At 43.3% G+C, this 22,797-nt stretch overlaps 1 protein-coding gene across 3 annotated transcripts in view; it reads left to right on the top strand.

Annotated features, from left to right (window-relative positions):
• CENPC (centromere protein C) overlaps nt 1-22,797 on the top strand; it is a 149,156-nt gene that overhangs the window by 110,543 nt on the left and 15,816 nt on the right. For 2 of the 3 annotated variants that reach the window (XM_089669985.1, XM_089669984.1), the window contains exons 21-22: nt 14,133-14,207; nt 22,426-22,571. In XM_089669985.1, the coding sequence (XP_089526111.1) occupies nt 14,133-14,207; nt 22,426-22,571 (221 nt within the window). The remainder of the gene's footprint in view (nt 1-14,132; nt 14,208-22,425; nt 22,572-22,797) is intronic. The other variant, XM_089669986.1, reaches the window with a different exon arrangement.

Genomic DNA, 22,797 nt, shown 5'->3' with positions numbered 1-22,797 from the left:
TACCTAGTAACCATGTAACTCGGCAGCCACTCAACATAAAGGGACTTCGGTACTGACTTGGGTGCATAGGCATGAAAAATGTTGGTGTAAGTTAGCTATACTACCAATACCCCAAGCAATATATAACAGGTCACTAGCATACATGTATAAATGTAACATCTAGGCTAATAATCACTAATAAAGCAGTTTAAATCAAACTCTATATTCGAACCACTTGGGGTCAATGTATCCAGGGTGTGAATCCACTTGGACTCATATTGGCTAAGAGTGCTTACTTTGTGGCTTCCTCGCCAGTGTTTCTTATATTTTCAATCCCTCAGATTTTGAGATGAGACGGATCCTTATTGTGTACTATGTTTGCAAAATGTATGCAGAATGTTTGGATACACTGTTTGCTGAAGGAAGGCCCCCAGTAGTCAGAAAGTGGTGGAAGACCAGGAGAGTGAAGTAATCTCAGTATATTAAACAGTATAAGCGCATTCTAATTTATTAAAGTGATATTTCTGGTCCCTCTGTTCTGTTGCCTCAACTCCCTCAGTCTCAGTCTTGTCGGTTGTCCTGGAGTCATTTTCTCCCAGGTGGAGAAGGTGTTTGGTTGCAAGGGGAACAGAAAATGCTCTGAGTCAGAGTTGGGCTGTGCCATCTCGGGCCCTACTCCCACAGACCCTGACGACGCATCCCAGAATTTCTTAGTGCAGACGATACGTGTGCCTCCACGTCAGCTCATGAGAAGGCGCTAGTCACAGCACTAATAGCCTCTGTACATGAGACTGTTCAGGTTGAGGACTCTGCTGGGGTAGGGAATTTGGTCCATGTACTTTTTGGTACTGACAAGCTGGCTAGGTCTGTTAAGATTTTTTTTTTTTTACCCCACATATTTTAACAAATTTGTCTACAAGGCCTGGCAGAAGCTAAAGCGTCCCTTTGTACTTTCTAAACGCTTTACTGTATGCTATTCCATTGTGGAGGCCCTTCTGAAGGAGTGGGCCTCTATTTCTAGGCTCAACAAGGCTACCATGATTCCAGTGGAGGATTTGCCTTCCTTTAAGGACCCTGTGGACCATAAGGCATAGTCCCTTGCACGTTCCATGTTTACTATTGTTGGGTCGGTTATGCTAACAGTTTTGGCCAGGGCCCTGGTATTTCAAACTTTGACTGAATGGTTAAAGGTTTTGCAGCAAGGTGCGACCATTAGTGACTTGCCCCAGAAGTATGTGGAACTGATGGACCAATTGGTCCAGGGGTTGAAATACGTGTGTGACGCATTGCTTGATGCTGCCCTACTGCTCTCCATGCTCTCCATTTTGGCGGTGGTGTTTTCACTAGTCTTCTGGCTTAAGTGATAGTCGGCTGACCAGGCCTCAAAGAAGGCCAGGCAGATCTGCACTTCCATCAGTGGTTCCTCTGCTTTATGATTGGCAGTTTTAGTTTGTGGAGTTACCCTTTGATCTAGCATCCACTCCTCGGGTATTTACTTTTTTGGCCCTGGTCCTTACTCTGCTGAGGTAACGTGGGATTGCTGTGCTCGGGTACCTGTATGATTTGCTTTTACGAGCAGAGTCTCATTCAGACTTGCTGGATAGTGTCCAGATCACCATGCGTGCTCTGTAGGACTTTGGTTTGATCGGGAATCTCAGGAAATCCGCTTTTGACTCCTGGGTTTGATTCTCGACTCGAGAAAAGCAAAAGGGTTTCTCTTGCCAGACAAACTTCAGATGCTTTGGACAATTACTGTTGTCCCACAAGCGATCTTACATGCAGGCTCTGGGCCTGATGGTCTCCACCTTCAAGGCAGTCCCATATGAGGACTCTGCAAAACAGGATCCTGGCGAAATGGGACAGGTCCCCCTTCTCTCTGGAAGGCCAGGTTTGTCTGGATCGGTAAACGAGGGTCTCTCTTCTCTGGTGGCTCCAGTCTCTCTTGCTCCAAGCAAGGCAGTCCTTTCTTTCTTTCCGTTGGACAGTAGTCATGACGGTTGCCAGTCAGTCCAGTTGAGGAGGAGTCCTGAGCTTGAGTTTGGCTCAAATTTGTTGGACTCCAGAAGAAGCTTGACTACCCATCATTATTCTGCAGCTATGGGGGTGTGTCCAAGATGGCGACCAGAGCGGCCGCAAAATCCGGAGCTCCGGCGCCGACCTTTACAATCTGCTGCCATCCATGCAGCTGCGGACTTTGACGGGACAGTGGAGGTCTTTGGCCACATCTCCAGTGTCTAGGAGAGGGGCTCCGGGCGATATTTCCTCCCTCTGCAGCGACGGACATCCGCAGCCTGGCGCGGCCGCGTGATATGGGGCTCTGGCGCCTCGCTACATCCCCTGAGTCTGGGGGAAGGGCGCTGCAGTATATTGCCACTCCCCGTGGCAACGGACATCTGCGGCCTAGTGCGGCACCTGACACGGATCTCCCATCTGGGCCACAGTGAGTACAGGAGGCAAAAGGGCTGGCAGCTACTAGCCATCGGGTCCCCCTCCAGTAATCCAGGGTCTGGGGCTCCCGTTTACCACTCCGGAAACCACCTCTCTGTGGCGACGGCCCCCGTTGGGCCAGGAGACCTACTGAGGCCTATATACCGCTCCCAGTGGAGTGCCAGGGCCCCCTGAGTCTGCCCTGGAGGGCCTTGAGATCAACATAGGGGGACTTCTGTTCCACACGGGCCCCCTGTCCCTCTCAGACCTTAAGGTGGGAGTTGGAGTCAGTATTTTGCTCCTGGGATCTATCAATGGTGTTTACCACGGCCTATATCCTCTCTACATCTCCACAGTTCGCTGATTTTTTTTTACAATATAAAGTTTTAGCGGATAAGCCTGATGGCATCTATGTAACTATAACCCTATACCTGTTTCGGGCGTTATAGGTCTCCTGGGGCTATTATCTCTCTTGGCTATCCAGTTTCCAGTTAATCACCCCCAGGAGACTCCCCGTATGCCATCCACCAAGAAAAAAAGGGGACAAGCTCAAAAGTCCCTCACGACATACCTACTTAAATCACACGAGATTTGCAGCATGTCTCCAGACAATACAGAACGAGCATCCCTGTCCGATCCCTCGCAGGATACCACAGCTCATTCATTAACTCTGGTCAGTGAATATACACAGCAACTCACAAAGGGGGACCTGGAATCTTGCTTGGAAACTATGTACACCAAGCTGGCCGCTAAATTCCAATCAGAACTGCATAAAAGCACTAGTGTTCTCTCTCAGGAAATAGCTACACTGGGCCCCAGAACCAACCGCTTAGAAACCAAACATGATGAACTCAGCCTGGCTTATGGGGAACTTTCCAGAGATCACGATCATTTACAAACTGCCTTCTTACAATTGCAGGTGCAGGTTGAGGACCTTGATAATCGCAGGAATAATCTGCGAGTCGGGAATTCCGGAGTCTGTGTCTGATCTTTCACAAACCATAACCAAGCTATTCAAGTCACTCCTTCCAGATCGTGACCCTAGGTCCTTTGCTTGTGACCGCATCCATATAGCCCTGCGCCCCAAACCTCCTAATGATAAACCGTCTAGGGACATTATTCTATGTATGAAGGATTTCCTGACCAAAGAAGACATACTTAGAGCTGCTCACAATACCCCAACGATCTCCTTCGAAGGCTCGGTTCTACAAATCTTTCCAGATATTTCTCTAGCTACATTGGAAAAACGTAGAAAAATGAAGGAAATTACAACTGCCCTTTTCTCAGCTCGTATCCGCTATAAATGGGGCTTTCCCTTTAAGTTGATAGTTCCCCATAATGGGAGCACCTACATAGCCACATCCCTTCCCGAAGGTGGAGAAATCTTGGCCAAATTGGGCCTGACGGACGCCCCATCACCTCAACGTCTATCTTCCACCCCTCGAGTTTCTCCCATTGCCACGAAGAGATCAAAGAAGAGTCTGACAAGAACCGGGTTGAATAGACCTTGCCCACTTGCATATTACCAATTGTTTTGATAGTCCTTTGTAGGATGCTGCAAATTGTTATATGTTCATATACCACTATTTTAATATTTAGCTACTTGGACGTGCAAAAATTTGGCGTGGGTCCTTGGATCCTCTTTTTGCCGCCCATAGGTTCGTAGAAACTTCTGACAGGTGACCATACCCTGCCATCTAGCCTGGTGAGGGATGTCGCCGCCTCGATGAGGGGTGCATCTCCGCTTCCTGTTTCTTCGGATGGCGGGGTTTGGGCCCGTTTGGCCCTTTTGATCATGTATTTTCTATTTTTTCAGGGAAGGCTTTTTAGCCCACCTGTTTCTCAGTGTATTATGACTAAGATAGAAACCGGGATACAGGGATTTAGCTCATCTGTATCTCCAACATCCTTAGGATGTGAATGTTTGTGGTCACTACTGAGATGTTTCTGTATTTTTGATAATTGTTTGCTTTCTTGTGGATATCTGGATGGGTTAGAGTTTAACAAGGGTCTTTGGACTTTCTTAATTCCGCCCATTAGTTCATGGTTTCAAAACTCTTGAACACGTTACCCCACCCTGCCGCCTGACATGGCCGGAGGTGTCACTGCCCGATTGTGGGGTGGCGGCTCCGTTTTCCATGTTTTACGGAGACATGGCTTAGGCCCATTTGGCCCGTTGATGTTTGAATTTTTTGTTTTTTCAGGTATTGCAAATTGCCCACCTGATCCATGTTTTGTACCTATCCCCTTAATTGTAGGAGCTACTAAAGCTTTACCTCTATTGCTTTTTATCTTTTCTCTTTTCAAACTTTTAGTACATGATATTGGTTTTGTGCCGGTCTGTGGATGTCACAATACCCTTATTGAGGTCTAGTTGTCCCGCAGATTGGTACTACTGCCTATAACTATGTCTGATGTGGATCTACAGGTTCTTATGTCTAGCCAATTGATTCTAGGAGATGTCTTTTCAATGTGTATTCTTATGCTGATAGCTATTATCTTTTTATACAATGCTAATTTAATGTATTTCGCACAATGTCCAGGGTTTCAATTCGCCAAATAAGCGCAAAAGCAGCCTTTCTTCAATATAAGCGACTAAAATTTTAAGGGGCTAAAATTATTTTCCTACAGGAAACACATTTTGCAGCTGCAAAACATCTGACATATTTTCATAAATCCTAATAAATAAGCAGGGGTACTATACCTTTTATTCCTCTAAATGTAGAGGAGTAGCCATTTTTCTACATAATTCATTCCCCTTTGAGGTTCAATATCGGTATCGTGATCCAGACAGCAGGTTTATCATTCTTAAAGGAACCCTTTCGGGTCGTGAACTTACGATTGCTAATCTCTATGCACCAAATTCGGCACAAGCTTCCTTTTTCTATAAATTCTTTGGTGTTCTGGATAGGTTTTTGTCCCCCCATCTATTGGTGGGTGGTGATTTTAACCTTGTAGCTAACCCTCTTTTAGAAGCTCCTCCTCGGAATCTTCCCAGGCTTTCCCAAAATCCCTTACTAGAAAACTAGATGCCCTCCAACTAGTGGACACCTGGAGGGCGCATAATACAGGAGCCAGGGATTATTCATTTTATTCTCACCCACATGACTCCTATGCTAGATTAGACTATATCTACTGTACCCCTATTTTATTAGCTAATTCTAGGAAAGCTTGCATTCACTTGAGCCCCTGGTCGGATCACAATATTATAGCCTTAACTATTTTGTTTATAGGATTTGCACCTACCCCCTACTCTTGGAGACTTAATGACTCGATGCTTACTAATATTAAATCTCGCCAAGAGTTGGTTACTTCCATACAGGAATATTTTCAGTCTAACTCTACTCCCGATATATCTCCATCCACACTATGGGTAGCTCATAAAGCAGTCCTACGTGGCCGCATTATCTCTATGGCCTCATCGAGAAATAGAAAACCATGGCAGCAAATTCTACAACTTACCCGAGAATTAGAAGCACATTATAGAAGTCATATTGCTAATCCATCTCTTCTAAATAAACAGTTATCTCAAAAACGTTTAGAATTGAATACTCTGCTTTCTCAAAAGACCGAAAAAGCTCTCCACTGGTCGAAGGCCTCGTTTTTGTTGCATAGCAGCTCAGCATCCACTATGTTTGCAAGGAAACTGAATCACTCTCTACGCCCCCCACATATTTATAAGTTGCGCACCAACTCGGGTGCTGTTTCATTTCTACCCCAAGAAGTTTTGGGTATCTTTAAAAATTTTTATTCTAACCTATTAGCTCCTCCACACTCTAATTCTATTCCACCACCCGATTTATGGTTGGATTCTATACTCCTCCCTGCTCTCACACCCTCTCAGATAGCCTCTCTTAATGCCCCCTGTACTTTGGAGGAAATAACCCGTGCAATTGGTGCGTTAAAAAGCTCTACTGCCCCGGGTCCTGACGGATTCACCGCTAGTTATTATAAACATTTTGCCCATACGTTGGCTCCCTATTTGATAACTTTAATGATGTTTTGCAAGGAGGTAAGTTCCCTGAGGAGATGCTTTGGCTAACATGTCTTTAATACCTAAACCACAGAGAGACCACCATTTACCACAAAACTATAGACCAATCTCAGTAATGAATAACGATTTGAAAATATTTAGCCGCATTTTGGCAGACAGGTTGGCCCCTATTATTTCCTCTTTGATCTCTCCGGACCAATCAGGTTTTATTCCAGACAGATTTATTACTGATAATTCGCCTCACACTAAATGTTATTCAAGATGCTAATCTACCTTCTAAAGTTTCTGTTGATGAGTCTGGACATAAACAAGGCCTTTGACAGTGTTCTTTGGCCTTACTTCTGTTCCTTTCTGCAGAAAATGGGCTTCAGTGACAGATTTTTGGCTGGTATACACGCTCTATACAACTCTCCTAAAACGAGAATAAGGCTTCCTGGCTGTAATTCTGATTTTTTTTACATTGGGTAGAGGTACCCGTCAGGGCTGTCCTCTTTCACCCCTTTTATTTGCGCTGGTGTTGGAACCTTTGGCAATAGCAATCAGATCACATTCGGATATTTCTGGCTACCCATTATTAGTTTCACATTTTAAAATATGCATGTATGCTGATGATGTTATGCTTTTCCTTACCAATCCGTTAACTTCATTGCCTAATTTATGTGCTGTATTGAACGATTTTGCTATAGCGTCAGGTCTTACTGTTAAGTTTACCAAATCGGTGATTATGCCTGTTAATATTCCTGATTCCCTAAGTGCATCTCTCCGCAGTTCATTTCCATTTCGTTGGGTCACGGATCGGATTTCCTATTTGGGTATTAATCTCGCTCCTAGATACTCAGATATGTTTGCCGCTAATTTTCCACTATGTGTATCATGTCTCTCTCTACTCTATTGAAGATTTGACATGGTTACCCTATTTCCTTTCTGGGTAGAGTCACGGCAGTTAAAATGAATATTTTGCCTAAACTACTTTTATCTTTTTAGAGCACTTCCAGTTCCAGTATCGAAGAAATTTTTGGATCACTTTCAACGGACTATTAATAATTTTATCTGGGGTAACAAACGTCCACGTTTTACTTCATCTGTTTTGTACCGCTCACAACGGACAGGAGGTCTCGGCCTTCCTAATTTTTGGCTATATTATCTCTCAGCTCGTTTTGCGCAACTATCACAATGGGCAACTGTTAACTCTCAGACCCCGTGGATTAAGTTTGAATCTCAGTCTATACGCCCATTTTATTTACCGGGTATTTTGTCGTCCAAAATCTCCCCTCGATCGCTTACTTTTCATAACTCCATAGTGACGCATTCACTGACACTTTGGTCCAAATACAAATTTAAATTAAATCTGGTCTCTTCTGTTCTTCCAGGTGTTTCATTTTTTGGTGATCCTACTTTCATTGCAGCTTTTTCCTCCCCTCAAATGTTTAGTTGGTGGTATGATCAATCTTTTATTAGATTATCTGATTTTCAAAGAGGGGGATCTTATATTACTTTTGATATGCTGCGCAAGTTTTTTGACGTTCCTCTGTGTGAATATCATCATTACCGACAGATTAGACATTTTTTTAATTCACATTTTGGTCTTATAGCCTCTTCTCCAATTTCACTTTTTGAACGCATCAGCCGAGACTCTCCTAGGGGTAGGGGTATTATTTCTGATCTTTATCACCAATTTTTGATCTGTCTTTCTCCTATGCCACCTCTGTATAGACAAAAATGGGAGGAGGATAGTGGTATCACTCTTTCAGATGAGGACTGGGATTCCATGGTGGATAACATATACAGGAGTTCTAGATCTCTTTCTGTTCGTGAGACTGCCCTTAAGGTCTTAACTAGATGGTATTATACCCCATCAAGACTACATGTATTGTTCCCACAAACCTCCCCTTTATGTTTCCGGGGCTGTGGCCTCACAGGTACTTTGGTTCATATATTTTGGGATTGCCCGACCACATCTTTGATTTGGCGCAAATTATCTGAGGTGGCTACCTCATTGGCAGGTATTCCAGTACGTTTGTCTTTACAGACCAGTTTATTGGGGGCTCATATCCCAGGGGTCTCTGAGGTCATTATGAGACTGATACATACTATTTGTATTGCCACTTTATGGGCTGTGGCCTCACATTGGAAGTCCGATACTGTACCCTTAGCCTCCGTTTTGCACAGAGTTGATGCTGTAATGCTCATGGAGCGTATTTATTATACCTTACTGGATAAGATGCACTTATTTGAGAAAAAATGGGAATCATGGAAGGATTACAGACATTTATTGTATGATTAACAACATCCCAAGTGAAGATTGACTGGCATAAACTGTTGACAAGATGTAACATTCAACCTATTTAATTGTCTATGTTTTCATGTACTTGCAATCTACTCTTTTCTACTTTCTATTTCCTTCTTTCTTATATTAATATACTTTTCTGTATTGTACACTTCAAAAGTACCTTGTTTTTGCTGTAAGTATCACTGTAACTGTACTGTTGTCTTACAGTCTACTTTTGCAAAATAAAACCGTTTGTAAACAAAAAAAATATTCTGCAGCTATGAGCAATCAGGCTTACCCTGGAATGTTGGGTAGATCGTCTTTAAGGTCTGTTAGTCTCGATTCAATCGGTCAGTGCCACAATGGTGGTCTATGTCAATCCTCAAGGGGGCACAAGGAGTGCGGTGGCAGCTAAGGGGGTATCTCACATTCTTTGATGGGTGGGACAGTTTGTTCCAGCTCTTCCCTACGTGCATATTCCTGGGTTTGAAAACTGGCAAGTGGACTATCTCCGCTAACTAGGGAGAGTGGTCCCTGCATCTGGAGTTGTTCCAGTAGACTTGTCTGTCCTGGGGCAGAACAGATGTAGATCTGCAGGAATCTGGCCTCAAAAGGAAGGTTCCGAGCTTTGTGGCGAAGGATCCCATGGTGGTTGCACTGGTGTGGTGCCGTGGGATCTGTGTTGTTTGATTTACGTCTCCACTCCTCTCAAGCTGCTTCTCCGCCTGTTCCACAGGATATCGGATGGATTCCATTAATTCCGGTAGCCCCAGATTGGCCTTTGCGTACCAGGTACTGCATGGTGCGGCTATTAGCAGACAGTCCCTGACGGCTGCCTCTTCGAGAGGATTTTCTATCCCAAGGTCCAGTCTTCCACCCTGCTTTACCATCTCTGGCTTTGACAGCATGGCTATTGAAACCCATGTTCTGAAGGACGGGATTGTCCCATTCAGTGATCCGCACAATGTTAAATGCTCACAAGTCTACTTCTCGGATGATATATCATTGCACCTGGAAGATCAATATTGGCTGGGTTCCCTGGTGACAGCTGAATGTAAACAAAAGAATGCCAGCAATTTAAAATTTGGGGAAAAACAACAGCTTGGAGCGCCCCCCCCCCCTTCATCCATACCAGGCCCTTCTGGTCTGGTAAAGATTTTAGGGGGGGGTAGGTCACTAGGTAACCCCACCCCTTCATTTATTTGGCGGTGGAGCTGTCAGATGCCAGCGTCAGCACTTTTTTTTTTTCCCTGGGTCTCTGGCCAGCGTTCATCGTGATGTTGGATCTACTTTGGGGGACATTTATTTTTTGGATTTTTTTTAACCGCTTTCCCGTTGCCTTATAGCAGAAATACTACTACAGGGTGACGGGTGCACAAAATCTTGTGTATGTATGTATGTATATATGTGTATATATATATATATATATACAGTCAGGTCCATAAATATTGGGACATTGACACAATTCTAACATTTTTGGCTCTATACACCACCACAATGGATTTGAAATGAAACGAACAAGATGTGCTTTAACTGCAGACTGTCAGCTTTAATTTGAGGGTTTTTACATCCAAATCAGGTGAACGGTGTAGGAATTACAACAGTTTGCATATGTGCTTCCCACTTGTTAAGGGACCAAAAGTAATGGGACAATTGGCTTCTCAGCTGTTCCATGACCAGGTGTGTGTTATTCCCTCATTATCCCATTTACAATGAGCAGATAAAAGGTCCAGAGTTCATTTCAAGTGTGCTATTTGCATTTGGAATCTGTTGCTGTCAACTCTCAAGATGAGATCCAAAGAGCTGTCACTATCAGTGAAGCAAGCCATCATTAGGCTGAAAAAACAAACCCATCAGAGAGATAGCAAAAACATTAGGCGTGGCCAAAATAACTGTTTGGAACATTCTTAAAAAGAAGAAACGCATCGGTGAGCTCAGCAACACCAGAAGACCACGGAAAACAACTGTGGTGGATGACCAAAGAATTCTTTCCCCGGTGAAGAAAACACCCTTCACAACAGTTGACCAGATCAAGAACACTCTCCAGGAGGTAGGTGTATGTTTGTCAAAGTCAACAATCAAGAGAAGACTTCACCAGAGTGAATACAGAGGGTTCACCACAAGATGTAAACCATTGGTGAGCCTCAAAAACAGGAAGGCCAGATTAGAGTTTGCCAAACGACATCTAAAAAAGCCTTCACAGTTCTGGAACAACATCCTATGGACAGAGGAGACCAAGATCAACTTGTACCAGAGTGATGGGAAGAGAAGAGTATGGAGAAGGAAAGGAACTGCTCATGATCCTAAGCATACCACCTCATCAGTGAAGCATGGTGGTGGTAGTGTCATGGCGTGGGCATGTATGGCTGCCAATGGAACTGGTTCTCTTGTATTTATTGATGATGTGACTGCTGACAAAAGCAGCCGGATGAATTCTGAAGTGTTTCGGGAATATTATCGGCTCATATTCAGCCAAATGCTTCAGAACTCATTGGACGCCGCTTCACAGTGCAGATGGACAATGACCCAAAGCATACTGCAAAAGCAACCAAAGAGTTTTTTAAGGGAAAGAAGTGTAATGTTATGCAATGGCCAAGTCAATCACCTGACCTGAATCCGATTGAGCATGCATTTCACTTGCTGAAGACAAAACTGAAGGGAAAATGCCCCAAGAACAAGCAGGAACTGAAGACAGTTGCAGTAGAGGCCTGGCAGAGCATCACCAGGGATGAAACCCAGCGTCTGGTGATGCCTATGCATTCCAGACTTCAGGCTGTAATTGACTGCAAAGGATTTGCAACCAAGTATTAAAAAGTGAAAGTTTTATTTATTATTCTGTCCCATTACTTTTGGTCCCTTAACAAGTGGGAGGCACATATGCAAACTGTTGTAATTCCTACACCGTTCACCTGATTTGGATGTAAACACCCTCAAATTAAAGCTGACAGTCTGCAGTTAAAGCACATCTTGTTTGTTTCATTTCAAATCCATTGTGGTGGTGTATAGAGCCAAAAATTTTAAAATTGTGTCGATGTCCCAATATTTATGGACCTGACTGCATGTGTGTGTGTGTGTGTATATATGTGTGTGAATGTGTGTGTGTATGTATATATGTATGTATGTGTGTGTGTGTGTGTGTATATATATATATATATATATATATATATATATATATATATATATATATATATATATATATATATATATGAATATGATTGTGCATTTTCGGGTAGGGGACGTGCGCAATCCCTACCCTCGCCGCCATTGGCGGCCTCACCTGTCAACCACCGGGTCCCAGCCGGTGATTCCCTGCTGGCACCCGGCTAATACATTTTGGCCTAAATTTATGACGCGATGAAATTTTTTTGATTTTTACACTGGGTATGTTTATTAGCAAAAAGTCAAAAATATTGTTTCTTTCTCAAAATTGTTTTTTTTTTTTTTTTTATATATCTCTATTTGTGGGGAAAAAAGGACATACATTTCAGTTGGGTGCAGCGTCGCATGACCATGCAATTGTCATTTAAAAAAACGCAGGGCCGCATCGTAAAAAATGGCCTGGTCAGGAAGGGGTGTAAATCCTCTGAAGGGCAAGTGGTTAATAAAGGGCTTTTCAAAAATCGGCTCTCTGTTTTTACTCAAACACTTTTGTAGTGAATGAGTGTACAGGGTACAGTGTACCCTATACTTATTCAGATTGGGTGCAGGATTTAGGAGCCCCCTTGTTAGAGTGTTACAGATTCCGATAAGCCCCTGCTCGCAGATCCCCATAATGCTGCTCAGGGTTTTGGGGGAAATGTGCTTTGGGGGGAGCCCCCCACCCCAAAGCACCCCCCATGTTCAGGACATGTGCCCTGGTATGGTTCAGAAGGGGGGGAATGCTTGGTCATTCTGCCCCCTTTCCTGGCCTGCCAGGCTGCATGCTCTGGAAAGGGTCTGCTATGGATGTTGGGGGGTTTCCCTTAAAATCCCTATTTTTTTTTTTGTTTACATTCAGCTGTCAGCGAGGAATCCTGCTGAAAGCTGATGAGTCATCCGTTTTTTCTGCTCCTAGATGCTGAAGCTTGAAAAACACTTCTAGCCTGCAAAAGTGTGCATGGACACCTAGGATAACACTATTTGCTTCTAGGGGCAGAAAACAAATAGCTCTTAAGTAGGAGCTTGAAAATAAGCTAGTGTGCTTGGAGCCTAAAAGTCAAATCTCTGCTTTTGTCTATATTTTTCAGTGGCCCTTGGCCATGCATTCCTTGATTTGCACTTTTATTCGGGGGGTTTAACATATGGCGCCTTGCGTTCCCCGTTTCCAACCATGAGACTTGAAGTTGGTCTATTTGGTTCTCCAGAATGCATCTTTTGAGAGTATTCAGGATATTCCCTTGCTTACTGTCTCACAGAAAGTGGCCTTCCTGGTCGCCATAATGTCCGCTTGTTGGGTTTCGGAACTGGTGGCTTGTCGTGTTAGCCTCTTTATTTGGTGGTTCATAAGGATAAGGTGGTTCATCGTCTGTCTTCCTCCTTTCTTCTGAAAGTGGTGTCGGCTTTCACCTGATTGAGGACATTGGCCATCATTCTCTGTGCCATCGGCTGTTACATCCCAATGAAGTGGCGTTGCACTCCTTGGATGTGGTCCAGATGATTCTGGTGTATTTGTCTGCTATGGCCTCTTTACGGAGATCTGACTCTCTTTTTGAGCTTATGGAAGGGCATGGTGGCCTCTTCTGCCACTATGTCTTGTTGGATTCGACAGACTGTGTTTTTCAGGCGTACTGTATGCCCCCTTCCCTATGAAGGTGCATTCCACCAGGGCTATTACTGCCTGTTGGGAATTCCGACATCAGGGATCTGTGTCTGCTTTGTAAGGCAGTGATCTGGTTGTCTGTATACACTTTTACAAAGTTGATGTTTTGGCATCCTTGTAAGCTAGTTTTGGCCACAAAGTTTGCATGCTGCTGTTTGCAGTGTTCATTGGTCCCTCTGGGGAGGTTCTTGGGTTGCCGTGTTGACTGGTTGCTTCTTTTGCTGGTTTGTCCACCCCTCTTTTTTTGGCACTGCTTTGGGGCGTCCCTGATGGTCATGGATATCAAAAGAACAGTCGCTGTGTCCGTTGATCAAGAAAAGAGAAAATGGGATTTTTGTACTCAACATAAAATCTCTTTCATAGACGGACACAGCACTAACTCCTCTGTTGGAGTTTTTGACACTTTATTATGAATTGGTGACCTATACAGTGAGGGGGTTTTATGCAAGAGAAGACTGCCCTTAGGAGGTGCTGAGTTTTTTTTGCCTAGTGTCCTACTCCTGGTAGGCGGCACCACAAAACCCTATCTGTTATGGATACAAAGATGAGAGTCACTGTGTTCGTCAATGTGAAAGGGATTTTACAGCGAGTACAAAATCGTATTTTTTTTTTTTTTTTTGCATAGAGGACATAATGTACTCATATCTTTTGTGCTCATTTCGCAGAGTCCCTTAACATTACTGATATGTCACCCTTGTGCATTGTGTATGATTCAGAAACAAACAGTGAAGGCCTTACAGGTATGTTATTAATCATCAACTTTTCTGGGTTTATAGTTTGAAAAGTTCACAAAATACAGTTGTAAGAGACAAGACAAAGAGGTTCAAATATCTCATGGGTGAAAATCCAATATTTAAATTGTATATCTGAAAAAACATGTCCTGGCTAATCTGAAAAATAAAAGCGGTTTACATATTTTTGCATTTAAAGGCTAATATTTGTGTGCAGTTTAAGTAATAAATGCAAATTTACTGGTTCTGGCACTAGCAGTTTATTGTGTAAACAAGTGCTAATTGCAAATTCTACTGCAGAACTGAAGAATTAAGTACAAGAGAGAACCATTATCTAATGCAGGGGTCGACAACCTGTCGACCGCGGGCAGGTGACAGGTAGACCATGAACACATCCCTGCACTGCTAACCCCTGCCTTTAAGGTGCCTGCCCTTCTCCCCCCCGCCCCCTCCAGTCTTCTGTGTGTGTTTGCGTGTGTTCATTGGGGTGGCTTCCTCCTGCTTTTTGTCCCAGGATAGAGCAGTAGTGGAATAGGGATCACCTGTACATGAAAACGCATACAACAATGAAAATATCAGATATTTTAACTGTGTTTCTCAATCTTTTTTCAGTCAAGGCACCCTTTCTGCACTATTTTGAGGCACCCCATTATAAAATGTAAAAACTAAACTGATAGTTTTACATAACATGCATGCAGCAACATCCACATATATAAAACTCCCATTGTAATTTTTCTTCCAAAGCAAATACATCTTTACACACTGGTACTGAATAGTAATTGCAGTGTTTCTCTCCCTCACTCAACTAGTGTGACCCCAGTGCTGATGGAGAGGGGCAGAGGATGTGCAAACAAGTATGCTGTCAGGCACCTGACATTCTCCTTATCAACCAGTGGAAGGTGGTAGTGGTGCACAGTGATAACTTGTGACATTGTGTAACTAAAAGGCAGCCTTGATCCACCTGCTGGCATGTATACAATTTTTGGGTAATTTGTAGGGATTTTGCCAAAGCACCCCTTATGAGACCAGAAGGCACACTGGTTGAAACATTCTGTTCTATTCCTCAGGCTAATCTTTCATCACTTCTGTCCCTCTGACTTCCTATCTCAGAAAGTGAGGTAAAATCTGTGCACTGGAACACAGCAGTAAAAACATAAAAATGCCTGAGGTTTACGACCACTTTAAATTAAACTTGTTTAAAGTAAATCTGTGTCCGTCCCCATTTCCCAAAGTCCATCTTTAATCAAAAAACTAGAATCTGTTTTGCAATTTGTTGTATCTAAGTATATTTCAATTAATGTATCTGTACATAGATCTGAAGAAATGTGGGCTCCATTCACCAAGGCATATCAAATGAGGTATTTAGGTGTTCTGACACATTTTTCCCAAATATGACAATTGGTCAATGTTAATTCACTATCCCTTCATGCAATATTTACCTCAAAAAGCAAAAATGTTTAGTAAATACCCCATAAAATGGAGGTAAATTCAATTCACTAAAAGACATAAATAAATGCATGAGTTAACTGCTTCAGCTCCGCCCTATAGCAGAATTACTGCTACAGGGCAGGCTCCCTGCGCAAAATCTCTCTCACACACACACATTCGTGATCACGGGCTGGGGGGTGTGCCCGCCAACCCAGTGGTGCCGTGATTCTGCGACCGATCAATCAGCAGATTTAGGCCAGTGATCTTTGGCCTGGATCTGCTGATTGATCCCTGCCCTATCACAGATCTTCCTGTACCTGTTTTTTGATGCAGTCTCCCCTCTCAGGGCACATTCCATTCCAGAGATAGAAGAAAGCAGATCCATGTGAGTAAAAAACAGCACATTTTTACAGTAAAATCAGAGCTAGGTTACATGTAACCCCCTGATCGCCCCCCAGTTAACCCCTTCACTGCCCTGTCACCAGTGTCAGTACAGTGTACAGATTTTTTTTTTTCTGATCACTGTATTAGTGTTACCTGCAACTTCAGATAGCGTTCACGTCCTTCACAGATAGCGTCAGATTGCCAGTCACTACATCAGTCATCACATTGTAACCCTTTGATTGCCAGGAACATGCTCACATACACAATAAACCTCCATTGCTAGTATAGTGTAGTGTCTGAACGGTTCAATATCTTTGATCAGATCAGAACTATACCAGTGTTCACAATAGTATAGTGTCCCCAAATTGCAGTGGTAGCAGGATCTGTTCTGTCACCTACCAGCATCTTCATTTAGCCCCTATGCTTACCCCCCTTCTTCCTCCAGCAAGTGCAGTGTCAGTAGATCACATTGCACACAAAACTGTAGTGCTTGCGGAATCAGGCCTGATCTCTGCTAGCACTTGCAAGTAAATTTCTTTGTAGTGGTTCAAGCAGTCCCTGACACCCAAGTACTCTTTTTCCCGTGAGTCGCACTAGGTACCTATAAATTTAGTGGCCAAAATGTCTAAGGAAAGGTATTCTAGTGAAGAGGCCTACAGGATTCTGAGCATGTCAGATGAAAGCGAACGGGAAGCCTCACTGGTAGAATCAGGCTCAGAATACGAACCTGTAGACAGCAGTAGCACAGTGACAGGTAGCTCAGACGTTGGAGTAGAGGTCCCTGCTAAGGTCAGGCATACCTGACCCCATTCCCAGGTTGCTGAGGTGTTACAATTGCATGATGATTCTCATATGCAGCAGAGTGCTAGAGCTAGTGTTCAACCTTATGGTGAACTGGTGAGCACCAGCGGCCTAGTACATTCTAGTGTTAAACATACCAGCAGTGCAGTATCACTTGTTGACGTGACGAGTCCCATAAGTGCAGTACAAGCTGGTGCAGTGGTTAGCACAAGTAGTGTCCTGCAGCCGCCAAAAATTTACACACAGGTCCATAGTGTCCGTCCGGAAGTGCTTGCAAATCCTGATTGGCAGCCCACAAATTCACAAATAGCACCTGTACTTCCCCCATTCACTGCCCAACCCAGAATTCAGGTGGAAACCGCAAATTTAACTTGATTTTTTGGAGCTGTTTTTCCTGGAAGATCTGTATGCATTGACTGTGGATCAAAGCAATTTATATGCACAACAATTTATCGCCGCCAACCCAGATTCTAACTTTGCCAGACCATTTGCATGGAATCCTATTACGGTTTCCAAATGTAACTTTTTTTTGGTCCTAACCCTCAACATAAGCATTCCGAAAAAAAAAATGAATTGCAGTTGTATTGGTCCACAGACCCAATTCATCATATGCCCATTGTAGCAGTCGTGCACACAGAGACGGACGCTGCCCTCCATTTTGTTAAGAACTTTCTATGTTATATCATTTCTCACTCCCAAAGCAGACTGCCCCCTCCATCTTGTAGATCTCTCATCCCCCTCCCTCGCTGTAGGGTGACATGTGGCCTGTGTGTTGGCAGAGGTCACAGGTAGCCAAAGCACAGCAGGAAAATCCGAGCTATAAAACCCCCAAGGGAGCTCTGGCCTAGCTGTCTAAGAAACTGTGCAATCTGGCATATCGTAAAAGTATAAACCGAGTCCTTCACTGAACTTCAAAAGACCTTCCAAGGGGTCATAAAATCAGACTTTTAAAAACTCACTTTTCATATAAGTTGATATCTTCACGTAGGACATAATTACCTAAATATGGAGCCTGTATTCGGAAGGCTCAGTTTGAGGCCATTCTCCTGGTATGTTACACACCTTAGCTGGTATACATAGAAAAGCAGAAAAGTATATCTCTTGAACCATTCAATTGTATATTTCATATGTAACCATTCCGCAGATGCGTCTGCATATTAATCTACCCATGGGTGGAATGTTACATGTACCTAGGAAAAGTTATGGATCATAATAGCAGCTATGAGAGCTTCTAGTCATAACTTCGGGCTCCACCTTCACCTCCCTCCCCAAAAGGAGACCATTGGTTACTACTCAAAAGAGACACCCTGCTGAAATTCTAGAAAAAGGGCTGTTATGCTTAGAGTTGTGTGTGAGAGAAGAGAAGAGTCTCCTGCTTTTAACATCGAAACTATCAGTAGAGACAAGAAATCCTTTTTGGCTCATGAGACTTGAAGCTGCTTAACCCAAGGCTTTTTGGCAAGTACTTATCTACCTAAACTTCTTTCTGTTATCTCTTTGCTGTGCTATTGTTCTCTGTGTATTTATATATATATAGGGCTTGCAGCTCATGAAAACCCCAAATCCACAATCTCAGAAAATTTGAATATTACATGCAATCACTAAAACCAGGATTGTACATAGAACAATATCGGACTTCTGAAAAGTATAAGCATGCATATGTACTCAGTACTTAGTTTGGGCCCCTTTTGCAGCAATTACTGCCTCAATGCGGCGTGGCATGGAAGCCATCAGCCTGTGGCACTGCTGAGGTGTTATGGAAGGCCAGGATGCTTCAATAGCGGCCTTCAGCTCTTCTGCATTGTTCGGTCTCATGTCTCTCATCTTTCTCTTGGCAATGCCCCATAGATTCTCTGTGGGGTTCAGGTCAGGCGAGTTTGCTGGCCAGTCAAGCACAGTAATCCCACGGTCTTTGAACCAGGTTTTGGTGCTTTTGGCAGTGTGGGCAGGTGCCAAGTCCTGCTGGAAAATGAAGTCAGCATCCCCATAAAGCTCTCTGCGGAAGGAAGCATGAAGTGCTCCAAAATCTCCTGCGTTGACCCTGGACTTAATGAAGCACAGTGGACCAACACCAGCAGATGACATGGCTCCCCAAATCAACACAGACTGTGGAAACTTCACACTGGACTTCAAGCATCTTGCAGTGTGTGCCTCTCCATTCTTCCTCCATACTCTAGGTCCTTGGTTTCCAAATGAGATGCAAAAGTTGCTCTCATCAGAAAACAGGACTTTGGACCACTGAGCACCAGACCAGGTCTGTTTTTCTTTAGCCCAGGTAAGACGCTTCTGACGTTGTTTTTTGTTCAGGAGCGGCTTGACAAGAGGAATACGACATTTGACTCCCATGTCCAGGATCCGTCTGTGTGTGGTGGCTCTTGATGCACTGACTCCAGCCTCAGTCCACTCCTTGTGAAAGTCCCCAACACTTTTGAATGGCCTTTCCTGACAATCCTGTCTAGGCTGCGGTCATCCTTGCTACTTGTGCACCTTTTTTCTTCGACACTTTTCCCTTTCACATAACTTTCTATTAATGTGCTTTGATACAGCACTTTGGGAACATCCAACGTCTTTTGCAATTACCTTTTGAGGCTTTCCCTCCTTATGGAGGGTGTCAGTGATGGTTTTCTGCACAACTGTCAGGTCAGCAGTCTTTCCCATGCTTGTGATTCCTACTGAACCAGACTGAGAGACCATTTAAAGGCTCAGGAACCCTTTGCAGGTGTTATGGCTTAATTAGCTGATTAGAGTGGGACACTTTGAGCCTGGAATATTGCACCTTTTCACAATATTCTAATTTTTTGAGATTGCGGACTTGGGGTTTTCATGAGCTGTAAGCCATAATCTTCACAATTATGACAAATCACAGCTTGAACTATCTTGCTTTGCATGTAATGAGTCTATTTCATATATTTCACCTTTTAAGTTGCATTACTGAAATAAATGAACTTTTGCACGATATTCAAATTTTTCGAGTTTCACTGTATTGGTTACATCTTTTTTCTGTAAATATTTTTATTGCACCCTTTTGACCTTTTTAGTAATAAATCTTTCTTTCTGAAAGTGTTGAACTGTTACTTAAGCTCTTTAATGCAAATTACGAATTCCTGTCGCTGAAGAGCGCTACTATGTATATGTACCCTCTGTATAACCTGCCTGCGGTGACAGTGGTATACAGACGATTATCCAATCATCCTGGTGATATTGCTGAGATTCCTCTTTCTCTGTACAAAAAGGAGGTGGTGACAGTGTAAAGGGTTAATTGCGTAATTAACCTGACCCAGTAACAATCACGCTCAGGCTGCCGGTACATCGATTTGTGGTCCAGTGAGCTAGAAAATCGTTGTGCAGGGTGCAGCTGGGTGTGGCATTGTTACGCACGTGACGTGACGGATTTAGATTGGCTAGTCCTTCGGTCACAAGTTTGGTGAGACGGGCAGGGATCTGACGTCGCGATCGTCACACCCATGTTCTCTGCTGCCATGGCCAGAATATAATGCGATTTATGCATTTCAACAACAATACACTCTGTCGTTCTCGGGGTAAATTTGACCGACTTCACAAAATTCAGCCCCCTCGTAAATCATCTTAACTACAAATTTGCAGATGTCTATACTCCCCTGCAAAACATCTGTGTTGATGAGTCCCTTATTAGTTTTTCTGACATCTTTGCATTCAAACAATATCTTCTCAGCAAGAGTGCCAGGTATGGGTTCAAAATGTTTAAGACCTGTGAGAGGGCAACAGGCTATACCTGTAATTCATGTAATTTTTGAAATTACAAGGGAAAACATAGTCACATGGGGAGCAGTGGCAAGATAGTTTGGGACTTGGTGTCAGCCTTTTTCCATATGGGGTACCACTTATACGTGGACAATTTTTATTCGAGCGTTCCACTATTTAGACATTTATACAATCTTGGAATTGGTGCATGTGGCACTGTGTGACCTCTTCCCCGGGGCTTCCCGCAACGTTTTAGAAAGGGGAAAAAGCGGAAAAAAGCCTGCTTGAGCAATGATGAATTGCTCATAGTGAAGTGAAAGGACAAACTGGATGTTTTTGTCCTGTCTTCCATTCATGCAGACAGGACATCCAAATTTCCACGGAAGCTAGTGTTGTTGAAAACCCCTCTGTGTCCACTACTATAACCTTAATATGGGAGGGGTGGACTTCAACTGCCAAATGATGAAGCCGTACTTAGTTCTCGAAAAGCCAGACGCTGATACAAAAAAATGTTTATTTCAGTTGGCTCTATAGAACGCTTTTGTGCTTTACAAAGCAACTGGATCCTTCCTAAAATTCCAGGAAGAGATCATCACGGCCATTTTGTATCCAGAACGTGCTGTGGCCCAAACTGCCAACACAGATGCAGTGAGCTGGCTGCATGAGATGCTATTCCTGGTACCCCAACCCAAAAGGCACCCCAAAAAAGATGTGTCTGTGTCTACACGGAATTAGGCCCGACACCCACTTTTTTTTGTCCCTCTTGTCCTGGCCAACCTGGTTGCTGCCTCAAGGACTGCTTCTGTCGCTACTATACACTAGTGGATTATTGGTATAGGGTACAGCACGGCACAGTTCAGGGCACATATTCACCCACAGGGTCTTGAATGTTTGATAGTCAGGAAACTGGCTATCACATTTTGAGAGACCCTACCATCTGGTTAAAAATTAAATTAAAAGTAAAACATAAAAAATAAAAAGTAAAAAAAAATTAAAAACTAAAAATAGTTGTTTATTGTCAAGTTACAGTTTTACTGTTGCGGTTTTACTGTTAACCATTGCTGGTTTCTTTGCAGGAATGCCATTCAGCTGCAGCACCGATCTGTTTATTCTAACAGCAACAGGGTCTTGCTCTCAGAATATACATAAGTAAATGTGTGCAGCGCTGTTGGATGATAAATTTCATCCAGTTAAAAAAAAAAAAAAAAAAAGAGCATATATGCCCAAGCATGGGGGCCTGTGGTAACCAGTGGGTGGATGGTCCCTATGCTCTGGCAATTATATTAAATATTAGATAATATTTTTTGGCTTATACTTCAATAAAAAAGTTGTTTTATTGATTTACTGTTTTATTGTTAACTGTTGCTGTTTTCTTTGCAGGAATGCCAATCAGCTGCAGCACCAATCTGTTTATTCTAACAGCAACAGGGGGTTTGCTCTCAGAATATACATAAGTGTGTGCAGCCCAAGCATGGGGGCCTGGAGTGGCCAGTGGGTGGATGGTCCTTATGCTTTGGCATATATTTTGACAAAAAATATTTTGGCAGTGATTTCTTCATCCATATCGATAGATGTGAATAGAGGAATCTGCTAGGGCTGAATGAAAAAAAAAAAAAAACATTTCATGTGAGCCCACCATTAGAAGTAGGTGGATGTAGGGCGGTTTATTCTAATGGTGGGCATACCACAAGCTTTTTCTGGCAGAGATTTATTCTTTTTTTTTTTTTTTTCATTCAGCCCACAGCCTTCAAGAAAAAAACCATAGCATATATGTATACCCAACAAGGACCAGCAACGTACTGATACATCACTGGACTTTGAGTGGTTATACCCACCCACAGAGTTGACTGAAGCTCCGCTTTACCTATTTTGGTGATATATTTATTTTTTGCAGATTGTATACATCACGCAGACAGTGACAGTCAAAGTAATCCTCCTCTGGTGTGGAGGTGTTTCAACAATAATATCTTCAGCACTGGCAAGATTGTGCTCAAGCCAATGGAGGAGGAATTTAGAAGTACCCCTCAGTGTGATATTTTGGTTGGTATAAACGTTTTAGAATTTTTGATTATGACCAGTCATACATATACAATATATCATGCTAAGGCACCACTCGCATGCTGCGAATCCAAGCAGTAAGAATTTACTGATTCCTACAGCTGGGATTGACCACTAACTCTGCAAAGTCATAAATAGCCACAGCCACTGACAGCCTGTCATAGAACTGTATGAGCTTGTCGGCCGCTGTTATCGACTCACAGCTGTC

Source organism: Staurois parvus, unplaced genomic scaffold, assembly GCF_062004578.1.
Source record: "Staurois parvus isolate SC_StPar_1 unplaced genomic scaffold, SC_StPar_1.0 ptg000086l, whole genome shotgun sequence".
NCBI classification, from domain to species: domain Eukaryota; kingdom Metazoa; phylum Chordata; class Amphibia; order Anura; family Ranidae; genus Staurois; species Staurois parvus.
This window is presented reverse-complemented; position numbering and strand designations above follow the sequence as displayed.